This window comes from Arvicanthis niloticus, chromosome 20 (assembly GCF_011762505.2).
Source record: "Arvicanthis niloticus isolate mArvNil1 chromosome 20, mArvNil1.pat.X, whole genome shotgun sequence".
In the NCBI taxonomy this organism is placed as follows: domain Eukaryota; kingdom Metazoa; phylum Chordata; class Mammalia; order Rodentia; family Muridae; genus Arvicanthis; species Arvicanthis niloticus.
The window spans coordinates 14,972,546-14,990,547 of NC_047677.1; the positions used below are offsets into that span (position 1 = coordinate 14,972,546).

Genomic DNA, 18,002 nt, shown 5'->3' on the forward strand with positions numbered 1-18,002 from the left:
CAGAGAGGGGCACGGTGGCTTTGCATAAGGAGAATTTTAAGAGGATATGTTGCATGATCATTGAACTCCCTGGAGATTCCTTCCCTCCAACGCTATTTAGATATGTATTTCCATGAGCCTGTTAGGCTGAAAATATGAAGGCAAGTGTACTGAGTAGGTGTCCTAGTAAATGCACTAGGCAGGTATCCGGGGCAGGTGTACTTCATAGGAGTACTAGGTAAGTGTCCTGGGCAGGTAGGTGTACTGGGTAAGTGTCCTGGACAAGCATACTCCATTTTGTCAGACAGAGCCATCTTTGAAGTCGTTTCTAAACTGTTAATACAGGTTTTTTTTTTTTTTTGAAAGGGGGAAAAAAAGAGAATGTGGTTGTTGCTAATTTTGAGGGTCCTATTTATAAAGCAAAGTCTTTATTTCATAAACTTTTCAGAAATGTACCCTGTAAAGGGTGCCCTTCAACTTATTTGGGAAATTATGGTAAAGTTTAATAGACCCTTTATGTGAAACATGAAATGCCATGTACCCAAGAAAGTTGCTTATCTTACCTGTTGTGGTCTCTATTGCTGTGTTGTAGGTGTGTGACTGGTGTAAACACATAAGGCACACAAAAGAATACCTGGATTTTGGGGACGGGGAAAGAAGGCTTCAGTTCTGCAGTGCAAAATGTCTCAATCAATACAAAATGGACATTTTCTACAAAGAGACACAGGCCAATCTTCCAGCTGGGCTATGCGGCACATTACACCCTCACATGGAGAGTAAAGCAGAAGGCACCGGGGTGCAGCTGCTCACTCCAGACTCTTGGAATATCCCGCTAACAGATGCTCGGAGGAAAGCCCCCTCCCCCGTGGCTGCAGCTGGCCAAAGCCAGGGCCCTGGCCCATCCTCGTCCACCACCGTTTCTCCATCTGACACTGCCAACTGCTCTGTCACTAAAATCCCCACGCCAGTGCCCAAGTCCCTCCCCATCAGCGAGGCTCCAAGCATCCCTCCCGTCTCGGTCCAGCCACCTGCTAGCATCGGACCTCCGCTGGGTGTCCCACCTCGAAGCCCTCCCATGGTGATGACCAACCGCGGCCCAGTGCCCCTGCCCATCTTCATGGAACAGCAGATCATCCAGCAGATCCGCCCGCCCTTCATCCGAGGGCCACCGCACCACGCCTCCAACCCCAATAGCCCCTTGTCCAACCCCATGCTCCCGGGCATTGGGCCCCCGCCCGGTGGCCCCAGGAACCTAGGCCCCACTTCCAGCCCCATGCACCGGCCTATGCTATCGCCCCACATCCACCCCCCAAGTACCCCTACCATGCCTGGGAACCCCCCAGGGCTGCTGCCCCCGCCGCCCCCGGGCGCGCCCTTGCCCAGCCTTCCCTTCCCTCCAGTAAGCATGATGCCAAACGGCCCGATGCCGGTTCCCCAGATGATGAACTTCGGGCTGCCGTCGCTGGCCCCGCTGGTGCCGCCCCCCACGCTGCTCGTGCCGTACCCAGTGATCGTGCCCCTGCCGGTGCCCATCCCTATCCCAATCCCCATTCCCCACGTGAACGACTCCAAGCCCCCGAACGGATTTTCTAGCAACGGGGAGAGCTTCGTTCCGAGCGCCCCGGGCGACTCCTCGGCGACGGGAGGCAAGACTGGTGGACGCTCCCTGTCCCCGCGGGACTCCAAGCAGGGCTCTTCCAAGTCGGCCGACTCGCCGCCCGGAAGCTCCGGCCAGGCTCTGAGCCTGGCGCCCGCGGAGCGCGGTCGTGGGGAGGTGGTGGACCTGACCCGGCACGCGGGCAGCCCCGCGGGCGCGGGAGGCCAGCCGGGCTTCGCGGGCGTGCTGCACGGCCCGCAGGACGGCGTCATCGACCTGACCGTGGGCCACCGAGCCCGGCTGCACAACGTGATCCACCGCGCGCTGCACGCTCACGTCAAGGCGGAGCGCGAGCCGGGAGCCGCGGAGCGCAGGACCTGCGGCGGCTGCAGGGACGGCCACTGCAGCCCGCCCGCCGCCGGCGACCCCGGCCCGGGCGCCCCCGCGGGCCCCGAGGCTGCCGCCGCCTGCAACGTCATCGTGAACGGCACCCGTGGCGCCCCGGCCGAGGCCAAGGGCGCGGAGCCCCCGCCCGAGCAGCCACCGCCCGCCCCTCCCAAAAAGCTACTGTCGCCCGAGGAGCCCGCGGTGAACGAGCTGGAGTCGGTCAAGGAGAACAACTGCGCTTCCAACTGCCACCTGGACGGGGAGGCGACCAAAAAACTGATGGGGGAGGAAGCCCTGGCAGGGGGCGACAAGTCGGACCCGAACCTCAATAACCCCGCGGACGAGGACCACGCCTATGCTCTGCGGATGCTGCCCAAGACCGGCTGCGTGATCCAGCCTGTGCCAAAACCCGCGGAGAAGGCTGCCATGACGCCGTGCGTCATCTCCTCGCCCATGCTCAGCGCTGGCCCCGAGGACCTGGAGCCGCCGCTCAAAAGGAGGTGCCTCCGAATTAGAAACCAGAATAAGTAAAAAAAAAAAAAAGGTTTGTATGTCCACCTCCTCCGAGAGACAGTGCCCCCCGCCTTGCTTCTTAGAAGGCGGAGGTGAGATGCAGCCGTCACCGTGCTGTCCCTTACCGCTTTCTTTGGGTGGCCAGGTACCATCGACGGTTTGATCCAATACCTATGACAGCTGGCAGTATGGTTTAGTACACCATTACCACTTTACAGCCGAGAGGCAGTTAAGAGCCAAGATCACTCAAGCCCTTGAACCTGAGTTGAAAGCATACGCTCTTTTGCTACACACTACTTTTTTCTTTTCGGGTTCATACCTAATTTATCCAACTGGGGAAAGGGGCGTGGGAGGAAGACTACTTGAGGAATCTTAATGTTCAGTTAGGCGGTTGCAGGGCAGTGTTGAAATGTCTGGGTAACCCATCAGAGGGGAAACTTCTAGAGCTGGTAGTCCCTTTGGCAGACTCTTACTCTAGCATCTCAAGGTGACCGTGTCTGTAGGCTAACATGAAAAACTAGCCGTCCGGGCAACCTACCACGCCCCCTTTCGGTACTCAGTGGCTGAGTTGATGAAGTCCCACTTCTCTATATAGAACTTGATGAAGTGGGAGACACTTCTCTGTATCCTATGACTGCTGTACCCTGCTTACTACCCAGTGAGATGACGGGGACCGCACGTGAGCCACTGTAGCGACTCTTGCCAATCCTAGTGGAGTAGGCATCGATAGCATTCTACCAAGAAGGAAGCGGTGGCTTAGAGATATCTGCTCAGTCAGAGCTTGTCGGTGGAGGACCCAGTGTTGACTCCAGGCCTGTCCATCCAGTCTCAGAGCGTGATCTCTTCCATCTACCCAAGCAGGCAACAAGTCAAGACTTAGGTTGTTTATTAACTGATTATAGAAAGGAAAGGAGAAATGGGTATTCCTCCAGATTTAACCTAGACACTGCTCCTTCCGTGGGCTGAAGACACAGAAGAATGTGCTATTGGGCTACATCAAAGTAGGTACAGCACATCCTATCGCCATAGGGGATGTAAATCCAGGCAGGAAGGAGGCCTGGGGGAGGGGAGGCAGGAAGAGTATTCTTCACAGGGTATGCAGGCTCTTCTGAGTATTTCCCCTAGTATTTCTTTGGAGTTAGATGTATATAGAGCAGCTATATTCATTCACCTGGTGGAGAAATAGGGTTGAGGAACTTGTCCAGGATTATCTAACCTGGGAGCAGAGTTGTGATTCAAATCCAAGTTGTGAAGTCCAAAGCTTAATTTCCTTTCAAGCACTGTAGGAGAATCAGCTAACCAGTCCATCCATCAAGACATTTACAAAAATTCTCTTATCTCCTTGAGGGAAAGAAAGTTCCCTCAACACAGCAGCAAGCCTCCGCTTGCCAACATGCCCAGTTTACACGCTCCCATAGACCACCAACCTGTTGCCTCCAGGGTGGGAACATGGGTACTTCACTTACAGCCAGAATGGAAGCCCTGAACGAGAGCAGAAGGCTTACTGGCTAGTTCGAGAATCTTTTCTTGGCCACCATGGTTTGAGGTCTTCTTTTCCAGTGGGAGCAGAACACCAGAGTTGAGGTCACCACTTCTTCCCCATTAGCCTACAATGTCTTCAGTCTGAAGGCAGGTGGCCTTGGCCTTCTCACAGGCATGCCAACTGAAAATGTCCCCAAATAACTTAATCTGCTTGACAGTGCTTTGAGTGAAGGATTGACAAGTGACTCCTCCCCCGAAAAAGTGAGCACCTTCAGAAAGCACCGGAAATTGTCACACACACACACACACACACACACACACACACACACACACACCAGGAAGAATGGGAGGGTGAAAGATCTCACTGCCATTACTGTGCTAAGAGACCAGGACAGAAACAGTGACACACCCTATGAGTATCCAAAGACGGAAATGTCGTTAACAGTGCCCGTTGTATGAATGGCTGTCTGGGTGATTTATGTTTCTGAAGGAGTCACTGGCCAAGGGTAGTTTTTGCGGATCAGCATCACTACTAAAAATGTTAACTTGGCAACAGCCAAGTCTAGAAGATGCTGTGACCAAATTGCCTCTTGTAATCGGAAAGTCCCTTTTATTGTGGGTCTCCCAAGAAATTACAGCTCTTTTTGAAAGTCGGTCATAGGTTTTGAGGGCTGCCAAGAGGAGGCAAGGCAAGAGATTTAAGGGGGGGGGCATGTCTCCAGTACATCAACAGGGCACCCAAGTAGATCGCTGGTCCCATGTCACCTCAGGGCACTTCTACCTGCTGTAATCCACTCTCTAGCCTTCTGGTTTCCTGCTCACAGACGGTGCTGCCTTTGCTGTAACCCTCAGGAACTCATGCGTTTGGGGAAGCTGGAAATACATCTATGAACTAAGGACTGCGTGCCCTTTGTGCCCTAATAGTGAGCACTCCTTGGCAACAAGTTAAAGCCAAAATGAAAGCATTAAAAGAATAAAATAAATGAATAAAAGCAAGGGCTGAGGAGATGCCTCGGTGGGTGGAACACTTGTCACACAAGCACAAGGACCCCCAGCCCCATGTAAAAAGTGACATGCCACGGTGCGGACCTGTGAATCCCAGTACTGGAAGTCAAAGACAGGCTCTTTGTGCAGGTCACCCATATGCCTAAATCAGTCGCCACACTTTTGTCATACCACACCGTAATTTTGAAGAATACATGTCAAAATCCGAAAGCCACTAGATTTGCCTTCAGAGAACTGGACACATTGGTCAGATCTCAGCAGACTGCAGACTCCCTCTCCCATTTTGAAATTATTCTGTCCCTGCTTTCTCAGCTTTATTCGTTCTTGTTTGTGGGTATGGTTACAGATGATTCCAACAGGCAGATGTTTCTCCCATATGCAGAACTGATTAAGTTTAGTTGAAGATTTTTAGAAGGTTGTAAACTTTCTTTAATCGCCAATGTTTAAAGCTAGGAATACCAGTCCTGCTGCCTCAGTAGCTAGAAAAAAACCATTCCCACAAATAATAATGAAAACAATGTATGAACACTGTCTAAACTATTCTCCCCACACAGAATTCCATTGGTAAATGGACTAGTCCCTCCTTTGCCGATGCCTGGAAGCTTGCTGGGTAGCTGTCTGAACTCAGAGGGATGTTTGTACTAGAATCTCTATAGTTTACACTTATTTATGGTACATGGGGGAGTTCAGAGTAACCATGTGTAAATTTTTGAAAATATTCAAAGAAAAATTCCTCATTCCTTGGTTTTCCAGGGAAATAACATTTTAACAAAATAATCAGTGGGGAAAAAAATGAAAACCAGGAATAAATAAGCCTTTCACTCTCATTCTTTTTGCTCTCCTGGAGCAGTAGAGTCACACGGTTCCCTCTGCTCTGTGCTTCTTCAGTCTCTTACATGCTTCTAGAACTGTGGAAATAGGCAGAGAGAATACATGATTCTTCGTTCCTGGTCCAGATCCCACAAGGAGTATCCCACAGCTCAGCAGTGGAGGATACTCTCTGCATTTGAAGAAAGCTGGAGGAGGTTCACATAATTTAGGCTTCTTGGAGCGTAGTCTGGTTATATAGCCACAGCCCCAAAGCACTGTTTCAAAGCATAGGGTTAGCTTCACTGGGGATGCCAAAAGGGAGGTGCTAAGGCACGCATTGCCGAATTTGTTTCTCACACTGAAAAATCCAAGGCAATAGCCTCTCTTGGAGGGCATGGGAAAGTCAGAATAAAACCATGGATTCCCACTTCTAAAGAAAAGAAAAACTGTAATAGAGTGGAGAGGAGAAGTTGGTACAAGTAGGAATTCTCCATCCCTAGGCTGGACCTGGGCCTTTCATGCTGAAGTATTAAATGATTAGAAATAGCCACTGGGTGACGGTACCTGAATTAAAGGTTATCCTAGCCCTCAGGTTTCACTTGGGTGGAAGGGCTACAAAGAGCCACTGAGAGCCACCAGGCTGATGTGTCGACACCTGGAACTGGTGAGTACATATAGGACAGAGCTGGTGTGATCACCAGCCTTCTGAAAGAACAGTCAAGAGAGGAAGCACAGATCTGTTATCCAGTGAACTCCCGCACTACCTATATCCTTAGTACCAGGGGTTTGTGGAGGGAGGGACCTTAATATGCAACTTTTAGATACTTTGTCAGTGAGGTTCCGATGGAAGATGGAGTTATGTATGACCAGGTGGTTAGCGCTTTGGGACAAAACCATAACCTTGTTATTAGAGATGTACCAGAACTGAATTGAGACAAGAGAAACATTTGGTGCACAACCTTGCAAGAGGGACGGACCCACTCTGTCCTGTAAGTGTGGTGGCACTCCCCAGATCGTCTAACCCCATTCCAAAAGTGGTCTCCTTTCCCCTGGACTGGTCCTATGAGAATATATAGAAAGTTGTATGAGCTCACCTATTGTTTAGGGCTGTTGAGTCCACAGATATGGAATTCATCTACCCCTGAAGGGGGTATCTTGCATAGTTAGTGAGCAATATTTGGACTGGATTTTTTTCTCATTGCTCCCAGGGGGCTGAGTTGATTATCAGTTAAAAATAAGAATTTATTTTTTGGCAGCTTTTGCCATGGACCTAATGTCACAAAGCCACAGTTACCGAATACCTTTAAATGATTACTTCAGTGACACAATACACAAAGTTAAAGCTACCATATCCAGTTAAGGGCCTGTGATGACAGAAAGAAAGTAAAACAAGAGAAGATACAAGCTAGATACTACCTGGGCACCTGAACTCCCAGAGTTCGTATAGTATGGGAGATGCCATCTTATGGGAAAATGTCGCTGAGACCAAGGGAAGAGGCTGGCTGGAGACACAGAAGTGGACAGGTGAGTGAAATTGGCATGGGGGCGCAGGATAGAAGATTGGGGAGAGCGCCCCAGTTCCCCAGCATGAAGAAAGAGAGAGGGAGGCTAAGGGATGGAATACAGGAAGCATCTGACCCACTATTAGCAAGTAAGCCATTGCCCAGAAGGGCCCTGGAAATAAGTGGATGGCCAGGTGTGATAACTGGGTCCTTTGTCACACTAAAAGTGGCTGCCTGTGCATCATGACTCAATCAGTCATACCTATTTGCCTTGTGAAGAGGCAGAGGTGTCTAAGGAACCCCCAGGCCAGTGTGGAACACTTAGCTGGTAGGTAGGGTATTCACCAGCATTCCTCCCTTTCCAGACTCCCCTGTTCAGAGTCCTGCCAAAGGCGTGGGAAGGCTAGTCTATTCTTCCCCATGTCCTGTACAGAGTTCTTTGCCTCCTTCTGCTCCTCCTTTGCTGTGTTAGTGCACTTCCTATGTGGATGGATGCTGAGGGAATACATTTATGTGCATGTAAATTATTTTAAGTGCTTCAAAAGGCATAAAGGCAAAGAGATAAACTAGCTTTAAAAGATAATACAGTTGGGTATGGGCTGTGTTTAATGGGCCAATCAGATGGCAGCTCTAAATGAAGTGGCTCTCTTCTTCAGATTTCTGGATCTCCATAGCACTGATGGGGGTTAGGAGGTGAGGGGAAGAGGCGTGAACCTAGAATGGCGATTGCACAGCCACCAACAGGGCGGGAACAATATGTTTTAAATTTTTTTTATTATTTTTTATGTGTAAAGATGTTTTGCCTGCATGTATGTCTATGTACCGTGTGCAAGTTCTCATGGCTACCAGAAGGCATTTGATCCCCTGAGACTGGAGTTACAGGGGGTTGTGAGCTGCCATGTGGGTGCTGGGAATTGACTCCTAGACTTCTGGAAGAGCAGCCAGTGCTCCTAACCATGGACTCATGTCTCCAGCCCTAATACAGATGATTTTAAGGTTCGTCTAGAAAATACTACACTTAAAATGACTGGAGCAAAACAAACCCTGGGATTAATAGCTAGTGCTTTCAAATAGTTCCTAAGTGCACATCTAATAATTCTTAAGTCGCCCAAGTGTGCAGTCCTTCTTGGGGCGATGAGCCTGGGAGCAGAACAAAATGGTCAGGGCTCTGACGAATCCAAACTTGGCTGTGCCCACTGCTGTCTCGTCAATGTGCCTTTAAACCTCCAATGGCAAGCTGTGTTCTGCTTTGGGTAAAGCACAACAAAGAGGTAGATGCTGGCGTTTAAAGACTCACAGGTGAGAGCGTGCTTCGGAACTCATTTGATAAGAGTCAGGCCTACTGTGCAAAAGATACACTTAAAAAGTCTGTTATACAAAGGTTCTCTCCTTTGTATAACTCCCTTCCCAGCCGAAGATATTGACTTGAAAATGAGTGGGGTCTCATTCGCCTGGGTCAGTTTGTAACGACAGCCTCTTCCCAGCTGCCTCAGTCTGCAATATTTCTATTGCAACCACAATAACAAAGTATCTAGAAGCAGCACACTGGCTAAGCTGTTTTCAGTGAGAGAAGAGCAACCCTGCATTTTATCCTCCCGTCCCTGCTTTGAAATTCAGACGGTAACAGGATCGTTTTTTTTTTTTTTTTTTTTTCTAAAGGAATCTGTACATTCGTGCTTTAAAACTTGTGCAGACTGGGTGTTGTGTGAGAAAGAATGGTCAGGTTTAAGTTTCCCTACAAAGTTCTGCATGCCGTCAACGAGCCCTTTTGATATTTTAAACCCATATTTAGAGTAATTTCAAGATATTTGGAGCACATGTGGTTAAATGTAAAAACTTCGTCATTACGATTTGTTAGATGCTTATACTTTAAATATTTATAAGCCATTTTTAAGTACTTCATCCAAAAGCCATCTCCCATAGAATACTGTAATTGCACGGTATCCAACACTATTATGGAAGATTTGGAGAAAGTCATGGCATGCAGGCACATTTTCCTGCTTTTCTGGTTTTAATTCAAATGCCATTTTTAGTGGATTTGGCTTTTTTTTTTTTTTAATGTGTCAAAACTCCTAAATATGATTGGTTGTCTACTATCAAAAAGATAATCTTCCAGTACTCAAAAGGTAAAATGTTCTCACTTGAACCAAGTTGAGTTCGCTGTTTCTCCTGAGAGTGTCATGAGGCTCCCATTAGAAGGTCAGAAGGGAAGGGGGAAATACAAGGTCAGATTTCAATCTGTGTGCATCAGAGCCTGAAACATCAGAATCTTTCTCCAAAACCTTTCAAGGGCAACTTGTTGGTGTACAGAATGGATTTGTTACTTTTGCCTCCAGTCCCAGTCACATTGGAAGGTGAGACTTAGTGGTCTGTGTCAGCAGGAGCCTGTTTGGGCACTTTCGAAAAAGAGGAAGGGGAGAGTACCTTCCAAAATCACAATCCACTTAAGCTTCAGAGGTCATAAATCGCAGACTGCTCACATGCCTCCGGGGCTCACACTCTTTTATGGCCAGCAAAATACAACCTTCTGGTAAGGATGGAGGGAAAAGAAGGCTTAAGAAGGCCCATAAACCTGCCTGGACATCTATTAGCGCTTACCAAACAGGGTTTTCATGAGCTAAGTGTAAATGAGTCAGAAACATATAGATAGAATTTCTTTTAAAGTACACATGGGTTTAAAAATTAAAGCCAAAGTGCTTGGCAAAATAAGGTTTGGTTTTAGCCAAACCCCAAATGTTCAAGAGAAAAAAAAATTGTTCTAGAATTTGCCAAACCAAAAATATACCCAGGTCCCGCCATTTCTCCCATTTAATATGATGACATCATAAACATGGGACTTAATGGCTATTTTCACATCCTCCAAGGTTTGAGGGAATGTGAATCTGAAAAGATAATTGAAAAACTATAAAAAAAATTTGAGTAGAAAAGCCTTCTGACCTTGTACATGAAGACAAGGGTTACTTACTAGTTCACAATCTTGTCCTGGTTTTGAGAGTGTTCCTTACCCATGAGCAAATAGCTTGTTTGTCTTGGCTCTGTGTGTTTGTGTATATGTGTGTGCTATCTTTTGTTCAGAAATAATAGCTTTTTTTTTTTTTTGAGACAGTCTTAGGGATTCCAGGCTGGCCTCAAACTTTCTTTGTAGCTGAGGGTGACTTTAAACTTCTGTCTGATCCTTCTGCTTCCACTCACCACTCTAGTGCTGGGATTATAGAACTGTGGCCTCATGTCCTGTTTATATGGTGTTAAGGATCAAACTTAGGTCTTCATGCATGCTGGGCAAGCATTTACCATCTGGGCAGCATCTCCAGCCCCCAGGAGTAAAAACGTTTTAAAAATCCTTTATTTGGTATTTATAAATCCTTAATTCATACTTAACTTATATATTACGATCTATAAAGCCTAATAGACACTTAGTTATATCCAAAAACAGAGGGACAGAGACAGTTCTTTCTGCTAATTGACTGCTCAGAGCAAACCTTCATTTCTCCATCGGACAAAACACCCATTCCCACTGGCAATATCTAATTCTTATTGTGGTGGTTCTATTTGTAAAACATGGTGGGATCAATAGAGGAATAAAGAAAAATGGAGGCGGGGGAGCTGGAAAATTTTGGATTAGGGGTCTTTATTTGGGGAGAGTTAAGAGGCAGGACATAAGCAAAGCCCCTTGTATTAGAGGTGCTATGTGAACATGAAAGCAGCTATGTTAGGCAAACATGGGCTTCCAGGAAGAATAGGCTGGGGCCAACCAAGTTCCTGAGGTTGTACTAACTGCCTTGGTTGGGAATAAACAGAGTAGGTCTCTCGATGGTGCTGTTTAAAGCATATGGTTCAGTTAGCTTCTCAACCCAAGAAGGGACAGGGGCTAGCGGGCAGAGTCAGAGACCTGAGGGAGACAGCCAGCTATCAAGGCACAGGTGCATCTAAGAGCAAGCTGTGTTGCCCTTGCCCAGACCAAAGGACTGGACCACAGAGGGCACAGGAGAGCCAGGAGGAGGAGGAGGAGGAGGAGGAGGAGGAGGAGGAGGAGGAGGAGGAGGAGGAGGAGGAGGAGGAAGAGGAGAAGGAGGAAGAGGAGATGATGGGGGACAGGAGGTGGAGGGATTGGTTTTGTGTGTGGTAGTGATTCTAATCACTGTGACCTGGGGTAGAGGAGTGACGATGAGATCTGCCTTTGAGGAAAATTACTTCAGCAACTGTTCATAGACTGAAAGGAGGAAAGAGAAGACTGGTTTAGTCTTGGAATTGTGATGACAGGCTAATTACCAGCAGTGGGTGAGAGGTATTAGCTACCATCTCTGTGTCTTAAGTATGGGAAGCCAGCATAGCAGGGCAGTTGAGAACCTTCTTGGTCCCAGGTAGACCTAAGGTGATCTCATGGCTTAGGGTAGAAAGTAACCTCATAGCCAACAGCATGCCAAGAAATGGTATGCTGACAGGCCCTAGGTTGCCATGGAAACAGGACTTCTACTTACCACCCCAGCTAGCAGCAATGACCTAAGTCCAGCTGGGTAAAGGTGTGATGTACAATATTGTCTGGCAGTCTTCACTTGTGTGAGGGACTTAATATTAGGGGGCTGTGTAGAAGTCAGGTCTATTCTAGACACAGACTTCCCTGATGAGGGCCAAGAAGCCTTCAGGGACACCCAGTGATGCCTAGACTTCCACTCTTGGTCTGAAGAAAGGCTTTTGGGAACAAGTCAAGTAGAATAGTTAGCTCTCAGACACCTGCAGCCATTTTCTCAGAGATTCAATCAAATCCTCCCAGGTCATGTGCCTCAGGAGATTCTCTTATCTCTATTTTCCCCTCAGTGGCTGTAAACCTGAAGCCTCTCCACTTGTGGTAATAGTAGACTCCTGGTAGTGAAGGGAGCCAATATCATGGTTTTATGGGAAAAAAAAAATTTCTGGTTTGAGCCTCAGTGGGTCTTTTTTGCTAGAAGGAAGAAGTGACATCAGCTCTGTAAAGTCCCTCAGTGAGTCATGACAAGATATCAGTGAGAGGGAGCATTTAAGGGCACATGCATAGTGTGGGTACCTCTCTAGTAAAAATGTGGAAGTGTCGTATCGTCATCCCAGGGCTGGAGCAAGACCTGCCTGGATTTGAAAAACGACTGTCCAACTTATGAGTTATGATTTGGACAAATTTTACACCATCTCTTGGCCTACATTTTCGTCATTAGATAAATGTAACAATGAATAATCATATACTCATGAAGTCGTTTCTAGAGCAATGTCCTGTGTGCTTCATACTGGCAGCCATCTTGTATGTATGCCCTTTTAAAACCCATTTGCTAGGTAACGAGACTAGATACATAGAGACTAGATACATCGGTGTAAATAGGGGCTTGTAAATAGTAAATCGCACTTTAGTTTGTCTTCCTTGACATGTATTTAAGAGAAACAGTGACCCCAATCCATAGAGCTATCAGTGCCAGTGAGCACCCTGGCTCCGGGCACCTGCTTATTATCAAGACTGCCCCTGTGGATCTGCAGCCCAGAACTCCTACCATCGTGTGTGCTCTGGAAAACAGTACCATGTTGTTCTGCTCAGAGGTTAGAGAGGCCACAGCCAAAGCTCCCCTCGGATTTCTCCAGCCACCTGGAGTACCGGCTGAGACAGGAAGTGGCTATCGAAAATCACTTAAGAACCTGACTCCTCATCTCTTTCCGTCCAGGACACCGGATCTGATCAAAGCTGCTTACGTTGCATTCTCGACGCCAAGGACCGGGGTCACATTCTGCTACCCCCTGCGTGGCAGTCTTGCTCTAAGCAGCTTATTTCAGAGAGAAATTGGGCACACGTGCACATCTGGACCCAAGGGGTGCAAGGCTGCTGAGAGCAGCCACTGACCACAGGCTCCAGCCTTGCTGGTTTGAGGGGAACCGGGTTTCTTGATTTTACTTTTTCATAGTGCTGTTCTCGCTAACGGACCCCCCCCCTCCCCCTCGCTGTTTCTGCTCGTAAAGAATGCATAAGGTATGAGAAAAGCTGTTCTTCTAAACCTTACCTAACATCTTAAAATTGACGACTCCTGAGGTCACACATGGCAACTTCTTCCCTTCGGGATTCCTTCTTTGTCACCTAGAATGCCTATGTTAGAGAGAGAGCGAGAGCGAGAGAGCAAGAGAGCGAGAGAGAGAGAGAGAGAGAGAGAGAGAGAGAGAGAGAGAGAGAGAGATCAATTTTTACACAATGACATCTGGCTTTTTTCATCTGAGGCACGATTTTGGCAACGGCTTTTCAAAATCCTGAGGTGGCGATCAGAGTTGTTCCCCGGCTCATGTGGATTTAGCCCCTATAGCAGGGACGCAGCCACACCTGCTCAGAGGTCACAGAAGGTGTGTGGGGCAGAGCTGCAGAAAGGTTTGCCAGCTGGTTGTGGGCACTGGCCAGGATTTGAATAAAAACACACTTTAAAACAATGAACTTTTTTTAAAAAAAGATTTATTTATTTATTTATTTCATGCATGTGAGTACACTGTCGCTGTCTTCAGACACACCAGAAGAAGACATCAGATTCCCATTACAGATGGTTGTGAGCCACCATGCGGTTGCTGGGAATTGAACTCAGGACCTTTGGAAGAGCAGTCAGTGCTCTTAACGACTGAGCCATCTCTCCAGCCATGAACTTTTTAAAGATTTATTTATTTTATATATGTGAGTACACTGTCTTTGTCTTCAGACACATCAGAGAGGGAATCAGATCTCATTACAGGTGGTTGTGAGCCACCATGTGGTTGTTGGGAATTGAATTCAGAACCTCTGGAAGAACAGTCAGTGTTCTTAACCTCTGAGCCATCTCTCCAACCCTAAAAATTATTAATTAATTAATTAATTAAATAATTTTTTTAAAAAAAATTATTTAAATTCATGTGCATAGGCATGAGACTCCTTGAAACTGGAGTTACAAATAGCAGTGAGCGGCCATGTTGGTGCTGGGAATTGAACCTGGGTCCTCTGGAAGAGCAGCCAGTGCACCTAACCACTGAAACATTTCTCTAGCCCTGAAGACACATATTTCTGATCTCTTGTTTGCTAAATTGAGGGAGTTAAATGGTGTCCATCTCTAGGGCTCCTTCCAGCTCAGACGTTATAACGAATCTGCTCACTGGTCAAGGTGAGGAAGCAAGGAAAAGAACAGGAATGAAGGGGTGCTCTCCCAGTGAGGGGGTGGGGCCTGTGGACTTCAAGGTTCTGGGAGCTGGTGACCCCAAGCCGTTCGTTTTCTTAACCTTCCTGGCAAATTGTTTTGTCTGTGACATTGTCTAATTTGGGGTGTGTTGTTAGTTTCGATTCTGATTGAACTGGGTGCCTAAACGAAATGAGCCCCAAATAAAATTGTTTTCAACTTGGTGGTGTTAGCAGTTGTAATCTGGGAGGTGGAGGCAGGAGGCTAAGAAGCAAGTCTGAGGCCAGCCTGGGCTACATGAGACATTCTGAAAAACCAAACTTTGATTGATAGATAGGTAGATAGATAGATAGACAGACAGACAGACAGATGCAGTGTGTGCTTGGTTTAAAAAGTAAATATACATGATCAGTAGCTTATCAGAAGCACAGGGTGAGTGATGAAGTTGTAATCCAGAAGCACTGTATAGACCCTTGTATCCCCTGCACAGCCTCCTCGTCCAACGACACGCCCTCTAGGAAAAGGGCTGTACTTCAGTTATTCTCACTCAGTGAGAAAGAAGAAAAGAGATGGCATTCATTTCAAAGATTTAAAATGTCCAACCTGGTAAAAAGCCATTTCAAAATTCTTCACACAGCAACGGTTGACATGGGAGGTGACAAAGCCTGCCCAGGCTTCGTAGCTCTGCCTGGCATGCACTGGGTAAAGGACCCCTATCTGGCATCAAGCTCAGAGTTTATCAGCTGCTGCAGGCGGCTCTGTTCATTGACCACAGGGCCCTATCCTTGTGAGTGTCCCAGAATAGCTGCTGCTACCTGAGAGCAGTCTGTCCTTGGGGACTCCTTATTGTCCCAGATAAACACCGAAGCCTCTGCCAGCACGTAATGGCTGTATTTAACTCTGATAAGTGATGGGCAGCAGTATTCAAGTGAGTGGATCTCTGCTAGGGCCAGGATAATTGGGCAAAAGCAAGGCACCTTGGCAGTGGACATTTCTTGCCTATCACAGTTGATGCCATGGGGTTTTAGACACCTGGGAACAAATATGGCGGCCAACAAGAGGCTTGCCTTATGAATGAGCAGGACACACCTACTAGGTTTTGATTATGCAAATTATGAGGTATTTAAGAAAGGAAATAAGAGTAAAAAAAATTGGATAACAGACTAAATTAACTTGCTTCTGGGAAAAGATAGTGTCTCACATCACAGAAAGACAAGCTTGGCACAGTTGGGTTTAAAACGAGAGCTTTTATTTCTCCAGGTCTGCACTTTTGGGAATGGTTGTCCGGGAACTTTCCAAAATGCAGCACCATGCATCTTATGTTCTAAATCAAAGAGGTAAATGTGAGAATGGTCTTGCTTTGAGAGTATTAGCATTAAAAGAACCCAGCAGTGTCAAGGCTCTGCTTTGCTCTTAACCCTTCGGAAAGTTTTATGGGCAATTAAATCACCTTTTCAGTAATGCTTCCCCTGTGGGCTTGCCAGGTGGACAGAGCATCTCTCTGCCTTTTTAGTGTGCAGTTGTCATTCCATGAGAGTCTGTATCATTCCTCTGAGTAGAAGCGAAGGCATGTCTGGTATTTGAAGACAGCTGGCCATGGAGACCGTGCATGGTGGTACTAAGCTTTGTATAGCACAAGACATGGAGGGTGGATGAGTTATCCTGCTTTCAGACAAACCCATCATTCAAAGAAAACCTGAAGTGTGAGGTACAAGTATGGACACTTTCCCAGAATCCTTTGCATTCAGAGGCACTCCCGAAATCTCTGCCACAGGAGTGTGTGTGCATACATCTGTATGTGTGCACTCATGTCCGGAGCAAAAGTGACTGTAAAGCTCTGGACTTAAAGACCCAGAAAGGGCACCTTCCTTGTGCAGTGATGGCAGATTAATCTCTAGTTGCAAGACTCTATGTTTGGTACTGACTTTTGTCAACAGTTCCCAATGAACCTGAGGGGGGTAAGAGATGTCCGTAGTAGAGACTGCCACCCAGGCTTCCCTCATCAAGCCTTGGGGAGGGGCTGGTGAGAATCATGTCCAAGAACACAGATAGCTGGGATGGGCATATGGAACTACGTCTCCCATTTCTTTTAGTTTCTCCTCTATGTACACAATTAAGCACTGTGTGTTCATTTAGACAGCGGGGACAGGTTTTCCACAGGATTTTGCTATGTGACAAAGCTCCTTAGCTTCTGACATAACCACTCTCTGAATCTCCAAGACTGTCTCTCCCCAAGACTTTAGAGGTCTCCATACGTTACTTACCACTGGAAACTGGGAGAGTGGAGCCCATGTTTGCTGCCTTGTCACCAACACCAGGCTTGTAGCCCGTGCCACCAACAAGGGGCCTATGCCTTGAACTAGCAAGACCACCCCCACTTCAAAAGTTGCCAGCAGAAAGAGACTGCCACCCTCTGGCCTTTGGGGATGTCCCAGGTGCACAAGTGTGCCAAGAGAGGAAAGGGAGGGCACGCACAGTCTCCTTTGCACGCTCTTAAAATAAGCTGCACGTAAGCAGGCTTGCAGAGCGGCAGGCCTGGGGCTGCAAAAAATAGAACGCCATGCAGCTGCACCCTTTGGAACTTGGGGGGAAAACACATATTATTTACCAGACAATAATAGATACCAGAGAATAATAATGATTATTATAGTGTTTGGGATGGCAAATGCTGTACTTAAGGTTCCAGAATGGCTCTCATTATAAGCCCGATTTCCCAGTCTCTTATGAAAGCCTAGACATTTTCTCTCCATAGGCTGGTGCTGGGCATACTTGGTCTTTGTCCAAAGGTGATTTGAATACAAAGACACTTATTTGAGAGATATTCCTTCTTTCTTTTTTTTTCCTCCTTTCACTTTTTGGGCTGTGGTTGCCTTAAAGGAAAATGCTATATGCATCGTAGAACAGTCGAAACAAAAATGGTGGTGCCACCCAGTTACTGGAAGGAAATGTTAAAAACCATTCTTCCTTCTTTGACACACACATGCACATGTGGACATTCTCGTGAGTGCACACGCACGCATGTGCACGTGTCTCCTAACTCTAACATGTGGTCACTCTTGGTTCCAGGCCCAGAGGTGGGGACATTTCCCCGCCTCCACGACAGTGTCCCCAGAAGAAATGACCCTGTGTGTTCTAACCCACTTTTCATCGCTCAACTCTTGCAATCTCCTGAGGCCTCCAATGTGCCTCCATTTCTTGGTGGTTTTGTTTGGGGTCTCATCCTCCAGACAGCAAGGGGGGGAGGGCTAGGAGATGCAAACTCTGTACTCGGAGATTAACATCCATCCAAAACCTGCCTGTGCCAGATGAAGAGAGTTCTGTGGCCTCATAGCCCCACCCTGTTGCAAGCCCCACCCCGTTGCATATTTGTGGCCTTTTGCATTTACACTTTGGTTACTTAATATACATACTAACTGCACACGGATCTGATGGTTTAATGTGATTTGGGGAACTCCAGTGTTTCCTCCCACGCACACTGAGAATTTCAATCCTTGGGTTTGGCTGATAGTTATTATGGTTGCCATTAACACCGGGATTTGGATAGCATGCGCTTCAGTGGAGCCCGCCGGGTAGGAAGCTGACCTCCTTCTT

The 18,002-nt window shown here is 47.3% G+C and overlaps 1 protein-coding gene across 2 annotated transcripts in view; it reads left to right on the top strand.

Moving 5' to 3' along the window:
- Positions 1-18,002, top strand: part of Sobp (sine oculis binding protein homolog) — a 171,466-nt gene that overhangs the window by 152,012 nt on the left and 1,452 nt on the right. For both annotated transcript variants that reach the window (XM_034524867.2, XM_034524866.2), the window contains one exon: positions 572-2,507. In XM_034524867.2, coding sequence (XP_034380758.1) covers positions 572-2,494 — 1,923 coding nt within the window. In that variant the 3' untranslated portion in view covers positions 2,495-2,507. The remainder of the gene's footprint in view (positions 1-571; positions 2,508-18,002) is intronic.